This window comes from Lepidochelys kempii, chromosome 12 (assembly GCF_965140285.1).
Source record: "Lepidochelys kempii isolate rLepKem1 chromosome 12, rLepKem1.hap1, whole genome shotgun sequence".
Classification (NCBI taxonomy): domain Eukaryota; kingdom Metazoa; phylum Chordata; order Testudines; family Cheloniidae; genus Lepidochelys; species Lepidochelys kempii.
This window is the reverse complement of record NC_136391.1, coordinates 40,523,018-40,539,074: the sequence shown is the minus strand read 5'-3', so window position 1 is coordinate 40,539,074 and position 16,057 is coordinate 40,523,018. Positions and strand designations below refer to the sequence as shown.

The window sequence follows — 16,057 nt, the reverse complement described above, 5'->3', positions numbered from 1 at the left end:
AAACCAACCAAAACCAAAAAATCCCCATAGAGAGAGAGGGACATGCACAGAACTATCAGAGAGAACAACCGGCACAGGAAGCCCCTAAATCTGGAGAACTGTGTTCTTGTCATAACAGGACATGTACATGTCACAACGCCCCCGCCTCCTGCTTTTATTAATAATGTTCTACATAACAATGCACAAAGACCATTTTACTCCAGTGAACCTTGTTCTCTCTGTCAGTATATTTTTAAACTCTGAGCAGAGATAATCAAAGTGTACAGTCAAGTCATGTGGTAACTACTGTGTCTTAAACTGCCTTGAGCCCTTCCGAGTGGACTCCACGATTGTGCCGGACAGAGAGACACTTCCGAAGCTCTGGCACGGGAAGGAATGACAGCGCACACCCATATCACAGCACAGATGTTGCATGTTGACAAGAAATCCAGCTCCTAAGAGTGTTTACACTGCGCTGAGCCCAAAAGAGATTTTAGCATTTAAATTAATTCTGAACCCATGCATTACCCCTTTCTGCCTCACATGACCAACTACATCTGTGCTTGCATCAGGAATCCCCAACCCCAGAGATAACCAGTTGCAGAATCCCTCCCTGAAGACAGCCTGCCTTGCACAGTAGCCGAGAAACCCAGAAGTTAGGGGCAGGATATCGGCAACACACAGATCCCCTGCTCTGGTCTCTCAGTGCCTTTGACCCTGCAGCTGAAAGGGGAAGACTCAGGTATGGTGCTAGAAGGAAGCCTTTAAAGCCCTCCTCTCCCATTCCGGATCAGGAATGGGTTTCATACTGGTCTCAAACTGGGTTCCTCCTCCTCTTCCCGGGTGCGGGGTTGCTGGGGTGGCTCTTCATCGCCTGTGTCTTGTTTGTCTCTCTCTGCTTCAAGCCAGCTCTGAGGAACGATCATTTTCTTTGGCCCATGAGGAGGGAGCCCAATCAGGGCTTCCATGTCCTCATAGTTTATCACTTCCTTCTCCAGGAGGGTATTCGCCAGCTAGAAAGAGCAGACAAGGCAGAAGGTGAGTGTACATGCACTGAGAGCTCAGAAAAGTTAGTGGCAGCTCTGGCAAGGCATGAAGAAGAGCATGCTGACATGGCAGCACGTGCTTGTGGTAAAGCATCTCCAGAACATGCCTCCATCCTCCCCAGGAGGTCAGCGAAAACGGAAGAGAAGATGTTTGTCCATGACTGTAAGCAGCAAACAACATCAAGGCATATATTTGGACAAACATGCAGCCGAAGCAAGATGTGTTGGTGCCGGAGGGAAACAAACACACCTGGGTTACCAAATCCACAGGTTTTACAGCTAATACTATATGTCTGCCCTAGGAATACTTTACTGGTATAGAAAACCAGTACGTTATACCGGCAAAGCGCTCCTAGTGTGGACACAGCGACAGCAGCAAAGCTCGTTCTGTACTGGTTACAAGCTGTATCAGTAAAAGTGCAGCTTTGCTGCTATAGCTGCGTCTACACTAGGAGCGTCTGCTGGCTTCACATCCTGACCAACAGAAGCACCTAGTGTAGATCTGGCCTATCTGTAGTTTTTGGGGGCCAATATGCGACTTTTTGAGCTGCTGGCACCTGCTACAAAGACTGAGAAACAGCCAGGAGAGCTTTGGGGAGAGGGGCACTCTCACAGCGGACTACGACTGGATGCTCTGTTCCCCTAAGCTCGGCAAGCTACAGCTACTGGGGTATAAGTTAATCAGGTGATCTCCAGCTGCTGGCCTGAAGGAGTGACCAGGAGAATCACTTTAGCTGAATGAGGTCCAAGGAACAGAGGTAGAAAGGTCTGTCCCTCTAGTCCATAAACTTAGTTGACTTTGCACCTGTGTGAACACTTGTGAAAGGTGCCAGGTTAACAGTCAATGAAACTAAAGGCCTCCAAAGGATAGGTACTGTCTGGACAAAAGTAACACAAGCTTTCCTCACTGCCCATTGGACAGAAACTCTCTAGGCATGGGAGGAAAGTTCATTTTTCAGGTCCATTCAAATTTCTCGGGGTGTCTGAAAGTGACAGGACTGCCCACATTACCAACAAATATGTCAGCAGTTAGGTAAGACAGATATGTGTGTAGACAGTTGTATTCAAGTCCTTTTTCTCTAAATGGTTTGATCCCACAGTTAAAGTAAACAATACTGTGGTTGAAGCAGGCTGGCCGGTCATTATACATCACTGGTCACAGACTCCCTAAAGGAAGAATCAAAGGTGTCCATACTCAGTTGGGCCACTGGGTGAGCACAGTTGATACACAGGGTACAATAGCCCAGGCCCTGGTCCAAGAGTGGGAGAATTGTGAAATTCCATCCTAGGATAGGTAAAGGCCCACGGCCTGATACCTGAGGGGGCAGAGGTGCAGCCAGCCCTGTAACACTGGCAGCAGTAGCTTAACAATGTGAACTGAGACTATCAACTCATTCACACTGGTGACGCGGAGTCAAGAGGCTCTAAGTCCCATTATTCCTCCCCTCAGATACTGGGCCGCTCCAATCCCCAGGTGGATCTCCTGTGAATTGGCCCCCAGCCACGGTGGTAAAGGCAGCACTTTGCTTTTTGAGTCTGTCAGACATGCTGCTTCTGACATGGCAGACTCCTCCTGGCAAGGCCGATAGCTGTTCTTGCAGTGGTGTAAATTACTCGCAGCCCCATATTTGGCATCCCAGGATCAGAAAGTCACCACGGAAGTAACCTAAAGGAACTGCAGTTCTGTGCTACAGAGTCTAACCTTCAACCGCCCCCCTCAAGCCCTTCACAGAGAGCACCCCTCTTGCCAAGCAGTGAGTCCCTGAACACCACCAGTTAATGCCTAGAGACTCACATCATTCACCACTAAAGAAAGTTCCCACTGCAAACACACATGCATGCCAGGTCCTAATCCAATGGCTGACCAGATACGCAGCTCAAAGTCTCTTTCCTTTGCTTCCCTAATCTTCCTGCAATCTGGAAATGCACCAGAACCCACACGGCTTCTCAAAGCTGGAAGATAAGCACAGAAACACCGCTTCCTGAAAGTACCACCACCACTCCCTAGGACTCTAGCAAGCAAGGACCTGGTGGCCGCAATGATGCCAGAAGCACTAATGAAGTCCATACCGTTTGCAGTTTGCCCCGGTTGTCCAGTAAGAGTTTCTCTGTGTGCCTATATGCTTGAGCCACCAGCACTTTTGCTTCCTGGGAAGAGAAGTGAGAGATAATGATAATGGAAGAGAGACTTGGAGCACAGACAAAGACGAGTGAACACTATGTTCATATAAAAGATGAGCTGTTCCTAGAGACATGATTTACAAACAGGAGCTGGTTAGAAAGTCCTGTCCCTATGGAAGAGTTTGGTTTTCTCTTTTTTTTAAAACCAAAAAATCAAAGATTTTCTGCCAAAAACGAGTCTACTCTCTTGATGAGCTGCCACAGCACATCAGGTGAGTCCCCAGTTGTGGGGCATCATGGGTAATGTAGTCCAGCTGGGAAACCTGATGATAGAGGAGAATAGGAGCATGAGGCAGCTGAACTGTAATTCCCATAATGCACCGCGGCAGCATTTCTGAATCAAAATGTTTCCGTTTTCAAGTGTTTGGTTTCTCATGAGTTAACACTGTCTGGAGAAGGCAGACACTTCTCACACATTTCATTTTGTCAAAAACCCAATGTTCTATTTAAAAACAGTTTCACTGGGAAGTTTTCAACCAGCCCTAATACAAACACCTGCTCTCTCCCTCCTCCAGGGTGTCCAAGAGATCTAGAAACCAAAGAAACAAAAATTCTATTTTTGAGATTTTTAGGCTACGTATCTTCTTGTGATCCAGACACCACACAGTATTGTTTATTGCACACTGTTACTCCTGGGGGAGTTATACGTCACTGCGCATGCGCAGAATTTATGTCCCCCCACAGATTTCTTTGCTTCCCCACAGAAAGATAACTTTCTGATGGGAAAGCAAAGGGAAGCCAAAAGAGCAGCCATATGACCCTCCCCAGCAGTATGTTTTCAGTGCCCAGGGCAGCTGGCAGAGAGGTAAATCACGGGGCGGGGGGGAGGAGGAGGAGGAGAGGAGACTGGGGAAGACCCAGCTAGTGGTTCCTACCCTGTGCTGGGCTCAGCTGCTACTCCTGGCTGGACTGAGGAGGATGTGACTTCCTCTTCCTCTGCACGGCATCCAGGGCTGTGTCAGACCCACCCCCAGATTTCTCCCCCAGGTGCAAGAAGCTCTGTAAACTCCCCTATTCCCCCACTTCCTGCACTCAACGCTCCTCAGCTACAGGGGAAAGGATCCCTGTACAGGGAGCTACTCCTCCATCTGCCCAAGCCCCATGCATCCAGACCTCTCCACTGAGTCCCCCACAGCACCCAGAACCCTCTCCCCCGACAAGCCCCACTCGCCCTGCACCTGGACCACCCTGACAAGCCACCCACACCTTGGTCCCCACCTACTGAGCACCAACCAGTTGCCCATGGATCCCCACCCACTGAGTTCCACTTCCCCAGCATCTGGAATCCCTCACTGAGCCCCTCATACCCAGACCGCACTGCCAAGCTCTATCCCTCCCAAACCCAGACACACACACACCCCACTGAGCCCCAACTACCTTCACCTGGACCCCCTGCAGAGTCCCATTACCATTGCACCCAGAACCCCCCAACAAGCCCCTCTGCATCCAAATCCCTCCAGCACCTGGATCCCCCACTGAGCAGCCTGCACCCAGATTGCCCCACACAGCGCTCTCTCAACTCACACCTGGAGCCCCCCACACCAAGCCCCTCCAAACTTGGATCCTGCATTGCTGATCCTACTTTCCCACATCTGGTGCACCTGGCATGAAGGGGCAGGGCCCTGGGGTGTTTCTGGGGCAGGCCTGGTCCTTGTGCTGTGTCAGGGTTGGGTGCAGCCTCACCACTGAGTCTGTGTCCTGGGAATGAGCTGCACACTGATCTCCCACCTCTGTGCAGCCAGTGGCCTGTGCTCCCCTATGTCATCCTGGAGTCTCCACATTTATTTGACAAATAAAATTTGCAGAATTTTAAAATATTGTGCAAAGAATTGTTAAGTTTTTGGCACAGCATGCCCGCAGGAGTAGCATGAAAGTGAAGGGGTGGATACGCTCAGATAATCACAGCAACTTTCCCGATCCAGGCATCTACTCTCAATCCCACAATCACCTCATCCTTATTTTGTTTCCCACTCCACCCTCAAAGAAGTTATAGTCACACCTCATCACCCTGTCCCCCACTCTGCCCCATCTCATAAGACTCCGGTCAAGTTGAAATCATGACTACAGCTCTCTGCATAGATTTATACGTTGCAACCTATTTCATGGCAACTAACTGCGGTTTAAAGCAGCAGCGGTGCAGACGCTGTAGCTGCACAGGATTCTGCCTGTTGGAACTCAGCGAACGTTCCTAACAAGGTGGCACGGAACAAACCAGCGCAGGTTTCGAGGCGTTTCCTTCTAAGTGGCCAGGGAGCACAAAATATCGGGCGGCAGGTTTTATTTGCAATTCGGATTTTTAAATGAAGTGAGAGAAGCAAAGAACAAAAGGGAAGCTGCCAGGACAAAGAGACTTACATGGTCCATCATTTGCTGAAGCCCCTGGCTGAAGGGGCGCCGACCTATCCCGGGCATGCTCTCCATCTCTGGGAAAGAAAGATGCCCAATGCTGGGCACCATTCCATACTGCTTCACCATCGAATAGGCCATCTTGGTCACTTTCCTCAGGTCATCCTCTGCTCCTGAGTGAGACAGGAAGACAGCATGGGATCACAGAGCTGACCAGCGTAGCAATTGGTGCACCTCTAGCACACCACCCCCTCTGCAAGTCAGGTGTTCAGACCTGCAAGGATTTGTGTAGTTGGACAGCCCACCCCAACCATTGACTTTACTAACTAAGCCAGGGGAAACTGTCACACATTCTACTGACAGCTCCTACAATGCACAATCTCCCCTCACCTCACCTTCAGAGTTTGAAAAGACAGTATTTCACCAGAGCCTCTAGGAGCAAGTCTAAGACAGCAGGCTGGCATGTCAGTTAGGAAGAGACCTACACACTGATGAGGACAAACCCTGATAAAAAAAAACTCATTCAACATTTCACCCCACTCCCCAGTCTGCAGATATGTCTGCTGCTCAGATCACAAACAGGTAAGCACAGACCCAGGGTCAAGCTTTCTAAACACCCTGTAAACTACTTCAGAGACTAGAAGAGAACACTGAAGTTTTTTGGCACATAGCATAACGCTTCAAGGTGGGAATTTCGAGACTGCTCAGTGATGACCTAGCTCTGCTCCCATCCGCGTCAATTTGCCAGAAGCTGGGAATGGGTGATGGAACAGGCAATCATCAAGTGATCCTTCCCCTGATGACTGCCTGTTCTGTTCATTCCCTCTGGGGCACCTAGCATTGGTCACGATCGGAAGACAGGACACTGGGCTGGATGGACCTTTGGTCTGACCCAGTGTGGCCATTCTTATACAGAAGTTTCACTGTTGGCTTTAATGTGAACAGAGTCAGGCCAATGCTGAACACGTCTGAAAATGGCACCCTTCACTTGGATTTCAATTATTAATGCTATTCTCCCACATGTTATACCTAAAGACAATGACATTGGAAGTAAATCCTCTTTCTCCCCACCCTGACTTCCTCCAGCTGGTGTTACTAGGACAGGCAGTTGAGGATTTACAGTGCTGTACAGGAGTGTCTCTACAGAACAGCTCCTTATATGCCAACATGCTCTGAAAGCCAAGGAGGTGGACAGCTATCTCCCTTCTATGTAAAGGAAGGGCCCTGTTAACCTGGCACCTCATCTGGCCCAACCCGTGGAAGGTTCTGGCTCCTCACCCGTCGTGACTTTGTTAAAGGTGATGGCTTCAGACACTCTCCCTCCCAACGCCATGCACATTCTCTCAAACAGCTGTTCCTTGGTGAAGAGGTACTGGTCTTTTGGGAGGATCTGAGTAAATCCCAGGGCAGCATTTGTTCGAGGGGCTATGGAAACCTGAAACACACAAACAGCCTCTGCCAATTTCAGAGAACAGGGGCTACAAAATAGAATCCAAGCAGGGAGAGGGGAGGAAGATATTCAGATTCTCTATTTAACCTTGGGTTTGTGAGAGGCCATGGGGTGCACTTGTGTGAGGGAACCTCAGCACTGCCACAGCTTCTTGAGATTACAGGCACAGGAGGCCAAAAAGTGACAATGTCACTTGACAGCGTCCCCCCACTGAAAGATCTGGCTTCATGATTGTGCTTCCTGACATTACGGAGAGAGGCAGGGAGGAATGAGACATGGAAGTCACTCTAGGGTAGTAGTCAACTAGCCAGTGAACCCCCAAGATGCCAAAGTGCTTTTAGAGACCATCAACCAAACTCAACTCACTTCACACTTGTGAGCATGTTCTGCAGAAGTTAATGGGATTACCAGAGTTAGTAAGGCAAGCAGAAATTGGCTCTATATTAAACAGGCATCATTTATAAGATCATTTAAATGTTGGGAGTGCAGTAATCATCTAACAGTGCAAAGCAACACTACACAAAAGGGTTTAGTTCTAGTGTAACACAAACAAGTCTCTGATACTGTTAAGAGATTTTATTCCAACGTTTGGTCTTTTTTTGGGGTGGGGGAAACACATTGGAGAGTACAACCCCACAGGTCTGAAAGGAAGCCCTTTCCTATGGAGTGCCTCCTGAGGCAGGCCAACTCACTAGCCTACCAGTCTCAAAAAGCATCCCTTCAAACCAGAGTCACACGTGATGACCCAACCAATAGTTTTCTAATGTGCTGGCAAGCTATCTCCGTGAGAGGAAGATTGTACATGCACACGCAGGCCATGCTTTGTGTGGGAGGGGTATATGAATCAAGGAGCAATTGTAGGTAGATTTTAGTCCCTTTAAGTGTGCACAGGGAACACTGTGGTCTCTGAGCACAGCCAGTTTAGCTTTTAAACGTAAAATGATGGCTGAAGATGATTACTAAGATTAACAGCACAAAGTGCAGTGCATCACCATTATTAATGGACTCTGATAATGGATTTCCTAATTGTGCACTTGGCTGTGTTACTGTAACCAAGTTCAGAAGACGTGAGGGATGATGCAGCAGATTTTAGCACAAGTTGTTGCATTATGATCAGTATACATTAGACTGGAATCCAAAAGGACCCTCTCCCCACCCCCGCGTTGAGCTTTGTTATTAATTCACAGCAGACAGTTAGGTTACCTTCATCACAGCCTCTGTGTGTTCCAGCAGCCAGCCAACCAGTGCATGGCCTGACTCATGAAATGCCACTACCCTTCGCTCCTCCTGCGACAGGATCTTACTCTTTTTGGCAGTGCCTGGAGAAACGGGGACAGAGCTTCAGTTGGGAAAATGTGTTCTTGGCTTATGCCTGTCACCAGCTCAGAGTTCACTCTCTTTTCCAACTCACTGTACAAGCCAGCCAAGTGTGCAGTGTAACAGTTAGCGAGCTCATTACTCTTGCCTGCCCTGCCACCCCGTCCAGATGGAAAAAGCAACACCGCTTCAATTATGTGCTGTTAAAGAGGTGCCCTCTATCACCTTACTAGTTAACCACATGACTGTGTCTATTACAAACCTGAATTCGGAAGAATTCAGCCTGAAGTGTAGGCTGTTTTATTCTGCACTGAACTGAAGCATGAGACATTTTCAGCTGAGATCTCTTATTCTCTCTTTTCAAAGGGCTGAGTTAAGACATTTTAATAGATTATCTCCACCTGTCTAATGACTAAAGCACAGGCCTAGGATTCAGATCTGGGACCAGTTGTGCCACAGATTCTCTGTAACCTTGGCCAACTCACTTTTCTCAGTTCCACATCTACAAGATGAAGATACCCACTGAGCTGGCAGAGGTGTTCCGAGGTTTAGTTTGGCTGTAAGGCCCTTGAGCTCCTTAGATAGGAGACATCATAGAAATGCAAGATGTTTATATTATAAACATCTGCAACAGAAGAAGGTCCCCGTCCGAGGATTCAGTCTATTAGGAACATTGAAATAGTGCAAGCTCAAGGTTGAACATGAAGGCTTAGTACAAATCTAGGGAGGTTTTCCATGCTGGTTATTCATGGAACAGTCTAAGTTCTTTCAGTCTGGGGACAAGCTTTTGGAATTAGCAAATTAAGATGAACTCACAGTGTTCTCTCCTCTCCTAAAAAAGGAAAAAAGTATTTTTTTAATGTCCATTTTCCATGCCAATGCACGATAAATTGGAAAAAGCCCAATTAGTATTTGGAAGAGATGCTGAATGGAAATCAAATGCGTAGCATATGTGCAGAAAATATGCTAACTGCAGAGTACAATACACATCAAGAACTCAACTCCATGTACTGTGCAAGGTGCCAGTATTTTAAAGCAGAAGTTTCTGCATGGTGCCAGGATCTGTAGGGGGCAGAATGGGCTCAGTGGAGAATATCAGCAGTGCACTGATTTTGCATGATACCTTGGAAAAAACACTGTTTAAAATATAATGCTAATAGAAAGCCAAGAGCCTTATTCAACAAAGAAATTGCAAATGACATTCACGTATGTTTTGTACAATCACTGCCCAGGGATCCCAGCAAGAGCTATGCCTCACAAGGCATGATGGGGATGGAACAGCAGCTTCAAATCAGAATGGCCTTAATTTTAATCAGAATAAGGTCAGTCCCTTAAACGCAGGTTGGGTTATTATTATTATTATTAAATTCTAGAAGCATTTCCTTGTCAACCCACCAGGGAGGGAGACTGTATGAAACTCTTTGCAATAGCACGGAATGTTCCTGCACAATTGCTTTTTCCCTTGAATAAAGCCAGCCTGGCCTAGGAGAGTCCCCGGAGAGCTTGTTTTACTCTGTTTAGGAGCAGACTGTGCCGAGGCTGCTGCTCCAGCGCAGCACTAGTGGGTTCCACAGGCAGCCAAGGGTGCCATCAGGCTCCACCAGAGGCACAGCTGCTCTCTCTGCTGGCATCCTCCACAAGGAGCCTGTTAGACACGGCTCCATATTCTCTACACGGTCTCCCTCATTCCCAGGAGACAAGTCTTACAGACTGGACCCATTCCAAGGCTTGAAGCCTTGGCAGCAATTAGCATTTGAGAAGCACCTTTACCCCTTCTCCCTCATTACAGCAGGGTTTAAGGCTGACGTGGCTTTCAGCACCAGCTAAGTCCCTTCCCTTGATTTAACACCACTCTTCCTAACGCAAAGACACTTGCGGTAAAAACCGGGCATCTGTCTCCTTCACTTTCAGGGAGGCCTAGCAATGACTTTGTGGTGTGTGGACGGTTAAGACAGCAGCAGCACCATTAAGTATTTTTGTGCTTGGCAGCAGCACGAAAGCTCCAGACTCCCCTAACCCCAAGAGCTACAGTCCCGCTGGTTAATAAACTCACTTTGTTCATTGATTCAAAAAACCTTGTGACCCCAGACTTGCATCACAGACCTTCGTTAAAAAACCAAAATGCAACATTTTAGGTGCGACTGGGGAAGGCAAGCGTGACCACCAGTGGAAAACCCAACAAAGTCCCTTCCTCAAGGAGACTGGCATTTTCTCCAACTGAGGCAGCAGCTCCACCATAGGAGAAGCTGGAACAAACATTAGCTTTTGTTGGTTTATGCCTTTGCAGAGCAACTCAGAAGTCCCTTCACTGGCCACACTTGGTGCTGCTAAGCAGCCAGGTGTCTGGCTTTGTGCAAGTGTGCACAGAATTACCCAGAATCCTCAGGGGGAATTGCGCTTTTAAGGTAGGGGAAATTGTAAATCGTCTCCTGCAATTCATATTTAAGATGTTTAGAAAGCACCTATTCATGGGCATTTAAGCACCTTATAATAAAACAAGACTAAAACTCCAAATGAGGAAACAGCTCACCCAACACAAATGTTCTGGCCCATGGGCCATAACCATCCGACAGAGTACCTCACTAGACAAGCATGCAGCCTCTTGTATGTGTCCAGTATCACACTTCATATAGTGGCATTGTACTATGTAAGTAGCCAAACATTTGCACTCTCATAATCAAGACCTTGTGTGCTCTGCAGCGGAATGGACCGAAATTCTGCAGCATTCTAGTGCAGCAGACTCAATTCTTTGGCAGTTTCAGGTAAATTCAAATAGGTTTTTACAGAATTAAAAAAGAATACTACCATTGGTACAGTGTAGTCCCTGGCTTATTTTGATATTAAACATACTCTGCTCACAAATTTCAGTGTGCTGCAGATTTTTACATTAACAGTTCATAATTTGCATTGTCGGAGTTTCTGGTTAAGGGAGAAGAGCCTGAAATTTAATCAGCTCATTGGGGGACAGTTGTGACTTTGGCACCTGGGAAAACATGGCAGCTGGCTTGGGACTGTGGGATAAGTGCTCAAGTTGGAGCTCCCCCAACACAAACAACATGGAGTTGCTGGCAGGATGTTCTCTGCAAGGGCTCCTCAGTTTTAGAGCTCACCCCAACTTGGTCCACCAGAACCTGGATTTGTTAACCTGGCAGGCATACTGCAAAGCTCCTCTTTTCACTCTTCTCTATGGCTGTTGAGGAGGGGGCATCTCTTTAGCATGGTTTTGCTATTTACATTTATGCCATAGGTGCCCAGAGTGCTGGATGGACACCGAAAGCTACATTTTAGAAATGTAAAGAATTGAAGAACAAACATGTGAATTGTCCTTCTTAGGTTTCAGAGTTACCCTATTGTGATAGGAGCAGATTGCACCTACTGGTTCAGGTTGTCTATAGACTCAGAAGAGAACTATTAGTTTGGGCTCAGGTTTGGAAAGTTCTCTGCACCATAAGGGCTAAACACATGTTCTAAAAAGAATGCTTAGACTCTCAAACACAATTCTGCAACTGCAGGATTCCCAAAGCCTTACCTGTACTAAGGGGAGAGCATGATCAGAACCATGTCTTGCTAGAACTCTGCCCACTAAAGAACCATATTCCAAAAGGCATGACAAGCACCATGGCGGCATTAGAAAGTATGAGAAAAGGTCAGGGCTTCTTACCTGCAATGACTCTCTCTACAGCATACTCCAAGTTGAAAGTATCAATGGATTTATAGCCTTCCCTGGCAGCATGGAGAGCAGCCTCATTACAGATGTTTGCTATGTCAGCGCCTACAGATAAGAGTTAACAAATCAAGCTTTTTTTGTAATGAGGGACAAAGAGCACAGGAGGACAGAAAAGGCAGGCACAAACCTGGTGGAGGCTCTATGGAAATGAAATACACCTGCATCACCAGCTCCCTTTGTTCCTTGGAAGAGAGCACGAACTTTGTTTGTGTTGCTTATGTTTGATTTAAATAACACGGTTGGCTTCTTGGCAATCAGCACTGGGCTGCCGCACAGGACAGAGCTCAGCTATCAGTCAGCAGGGTGAAAGCCCACGCTGGCTCTCAGCAATAGGGGAGCGGTGCAGTGTGGGTAGTTGGTCTGGCTTGGGCCACTGCATTGTTCTTACAGCAACTGCACAAACCTCTCCACAGGAGAGAAAACATCTGTTCTGAGTTTGTGTGCATGAGTGATTGGGGGTGGGGGGCGAGAGCTGCTGCAAGAAGTCACAACAGAAGCAGTGTGTTGGGGCCTGTTAGAGGGGCAACCCAGCAAGGGTATTCCAGGAACTACATGCAGACAGAAGCCTTGGAGCCCGTGGTCAGAAGCTGTGTTCCAGTCAGCTATCCCTAAAAGTTCCAGGGTGTGGGAATGTGGAGAGTGGCTTGATTTTACGAAGTAGCCTCTCTGCTCTACAAAGTAACCTCTACTCATTTCTACCCAGCAGTGAATTATTTTTTTGTTAAAGTGTTTATTGATCTACGCTCTGATTTCCTCAGCTTAATGCACTGAGGGACAGCATCTCATTCTCAATAGCAACCAGGAAGAGGCAAAAGCAGCAGCTCTTTCCCATGGGAATCTGGATCATGAGTGCTGTAACGGCTCCCCTCCACCCCACCACTGAGGTAGAAAACAGCTAGATGCCCAAAACGTTCAGAGACTGAAAAACATCCACAAGCAGTCGCTCATCCACACACACATTTGTATCCAAGAGAGTCTGTGCAGGTTCTGGCCATTTCAACAAGAGAGGGAGCAGAGAGGAAATAAAATCATTCAGACCAACACACATTGTAAAGAAGGGTGCGGCTAAAACAACCAACCCTTGAGTTCACAAACAAGGAAACCCTTACAAGTCTCAACCCCCGCCTAAGGAACAAGCATGGCTCATACCACTGAATCCTGGGGTGAGCTCAGCCAGGCGCTGGGAATAGAAGCTGCCAGCCTGGGTCAGCTTCAGACTCTTCAGGTGCTGTTCGAAGATCTCTCTTCTCTCCTGTAATAAAAAGGAAGAGCGTTTGCATGGAGGGGTTTGCGCCCCAGCCCAGCAACCTGGCACCGCTGTCACCTGGAGGTGAGATTGGGGGAATAAATGTCCCCCCATCACACATGGCAGCAAGCTCCGTCACTGGGAAGCTGGAGGGAAGAAGCACAAGTGACTAGTACATTCTGAAAGCTGTGAAGAGGACACAACCACAAGAGGGCCGAGATGCCCTGCTTTGAGCCTCAAAGTATTTACCTTCTGATTTCTCCAGTGACACTGAGGGAGCTTTCAAATTCAGGACAGACACAGGGAGGCTTACAATGAGTCACCGGCTCCTCTCTCCAAGGGGAACTCGCCCCCCTCCTGACTTTCACCCTCATTGATCTTTGAACATTTCTTTAACAGCACAGCACTTAAAGCAAAGGAATCAGGAGCTCACAGCCCAAGAGCCTGCTCCCTCCCCTGCCACTGTGAAGACGTCTCCTACTCACTGTGCGACATATGGCCATTTCTTAGATTGAGTTGGGGGGGCTAGATGAGAGCTGGCAAGGGGCCAAAGAGTGACTCATTCAGCTGGTCCAGGAGGTCCTGATTAAAACAACAGGTTCCGTTGCCAGGGGTTTTCCCCCTCCTCTTTCGGGGCAGCTGCACAGTTCATATTTCCGGTGCCAGATTGTATCAGGCATTTAAGGTATTTTAAATGAAAAATCTGTGGATGACAGTAAAGCCGCAGATGGAAGGAGGAGACAATCTGCTGGAAGAGTGAGTCTTCCTTGCTGCTTTCAGAGTCTGTGTCCAGACTCTGCTACAAGTCCCATCCTAGCAAACATGTTGGACTCCCACTGTTAAATGGCTCTGAAAGTGCTCCTGGTTCAGGAGGATACGCATGCCAAGCAGGCTGCAAGGAAGAGAGTGGGTATCCAAACACAAGCAAGACAGAGTGAGGTAAGTAGTGCTTAATTTATAATGAAAGAGGAGCTGGGGCTCAAGCAATTTCTTTTTTTTTTTTTTTTTACTTTCATAACTGATGCGGCAAGCCCAGAGGTGCCGGGCTATGAACTGCCAAGCCTAGAGGTGCTGGGCTCAGCCCTGGCAAGCCCCAACACAAATTAAGGAGTGCAGGTAGCAGAGAGGAATGAATGGTGAAGGTGCATTACTAACCTGGGCTCCGCCCAGACAGGCAGTATTGGCTACAGAACCAGTTTAGGCAGCTCCTAGTTTCATGGAGAGAGGATACAGATACGCATGAAATTGCTGTCTCCATGACAAAAGGAGAACTCTAAAGCAAAGTTCTCAGGCAAGGCCAGATTTAAGCAAAGGGAGGAGCTAATACCATGGAGTCCCCGTAAGATGGGCAACACAGGATTGCCGTTCCCACTACTGCCAAACTTGGACTTTGCCAGAACAGATACTGACCAAAAAGTGAAGCTTTGTGACACCAGATTCTCACACACACAGATGGTGGGAAGGGATACATACCTGGAGCGTGGGAAGATCAATAAAAATGTGTCTGTCAAGCCTCCCGGGTCTCATCAGAGCATTATCCAAGATGTCAGCACGGTTGGTGGAAGCCAACACTATGACATGATCTGTGGTTCCCATCCCTGTAGCAAAACGAGAGCAGACATGAAGGGGAAGGATTTCTGTATCATAACGTACAATGCAGGCTTCATGTTGCTTGAGGCGCGATGGGAAGTGGAGAATCCCATCCACAGCTTTACAACATTCAGCCACAGTACATCTGTGGCATCCTTTGCGGCAGGCGAGACTGAAGACATTTACTTCTTCTTAGTCATGTGTGAAGGGGGGAATAGAAGTTGTGTGTGGGATCAGAAGCGGGTTATGGATTTTGGTCTTTCCTTGCACCCCTTGGTAAACAAAGGCATCCCAGGTGTGCGATACACAAGTATAAAGAGAGTCCAAGCCCAAAGAGCTTATAACCCAAACGAACAACATACAGATGAGGGACAGAATGCAACAAAAAAGGGACTGAGCAGCAATGTTCAGTGCACACAGCTCCTGGGTGCCATGATTTACACTTTTGTTTCCAGGCTGATAAGGATAAAAGGGAGTTATAGGGCTAACAAACCTGTGATGCTTGTGTGTTTTAAAGAGGGGCTTGTGGGAAGGGAGTCTGGCAGACAGGGTTTCACGTGTTGGGGGCCTCATGGAAGGCATGATGCCCAAGGCAGGAGTAAGGTACGAAGGGGCAGTTGCTCGTTTAGCTTAGGGGAGAGCAGAAGTGCCACATTGAGGCATCAAGCCATGCTGCTTATTATATTCCATCAGGTGCTCAGATGGCTATGGACATGGGTCACTCTAATACACTTGTCTCACAACAGCAGACATCAAGAGCCCTCAGAGCTGTAAGGCATGCAGCAAGCTTCCAGGGGAAGGGATGAGTGAGCATTCCACAATTCCAACAGCAAAGCTGCCAAATGTGTCAATATACTATAGCTCAGTGGAGAGTTTAAGGTTACAGGTAAGTCAGTGGAATGGCTCTATAGAAAAAAGCGGCTTGTTCTACAGTGAACATCAGTTCTTCCCCCCCCCCTAAAGGATGCCTTCTAAATAAGCTCCTGAAAAGGATGAAGCACGATCGTTCTTTGGTAATGTATTACACTGCACTTGAGAGCGTGATAAATAAGCAGAGAGACTGGCAGTCACCTGGGGGCTAACAAGCTTTATTCACAGGGCAGGATTAGAATGTACAGCGCATCATCTGCTTTGCAGCTGGGAAGACTCAGTCTTAAAATAGGTTGAACTATTAG

General features: G+C 47.7%; 1 protein-coding gene across 8 annotated transcripts in view; it reads right to left on the bottom strand.

The window, feature by feature from the left end:
• The window catches only part of SPG7 (SPG7 matrix AAA peptidase subunit, paraplegin), a 51,210-nt gene that overhangs the window by 4,481 nt on the left and 30,672 nt on the right, over window positions 1–16,057 (bottom strand). For 7 of the 8 annotated variants that reach the window (XR_012154551.1, XR_012154553.1, XR_012154552.1 and 4 more), the window contains 8 exons: window positions 14,766–14,890; window positions 13,196–13,298; window positions 11,981–12,091; window positions 8,206–8,321; window positions 6,831–6,987; window positions 5,562–5,725; window positions 3,096–3,173; window positions 789–992 (listed from right to left, as the gene is read on the bottom strand). Coding sequence is in view for 5 of the 8 variants with exons in the window: in XM_073308260.1 (XP_073164361.1) it covers window positions 789–992; window positions 3,096–3,173; window positions 5,562–5,725; window positions 6,831–6,987; window positions 8,206–8,321; window positions 11,981–12,091; window positions 13,196–13,298; window positions 14,766–14,890 (1,058 nt within the window). In the remaining 3 variants the exon portion in view is untranslated. The remainder of the gene's footprint in view (window positions 1–788; window positions 993–3,095; window positions 3,174–5,561; window positions 5,726–6,830; window positions 6,988–8,205; window positions 8,322–11,980; window positions 12,092–13,195; window positions 13,299–14,765; window positions 14,891–16,057) is intronic. The other variant, XM_073308263.1, reaches the window with a different exon arrangement.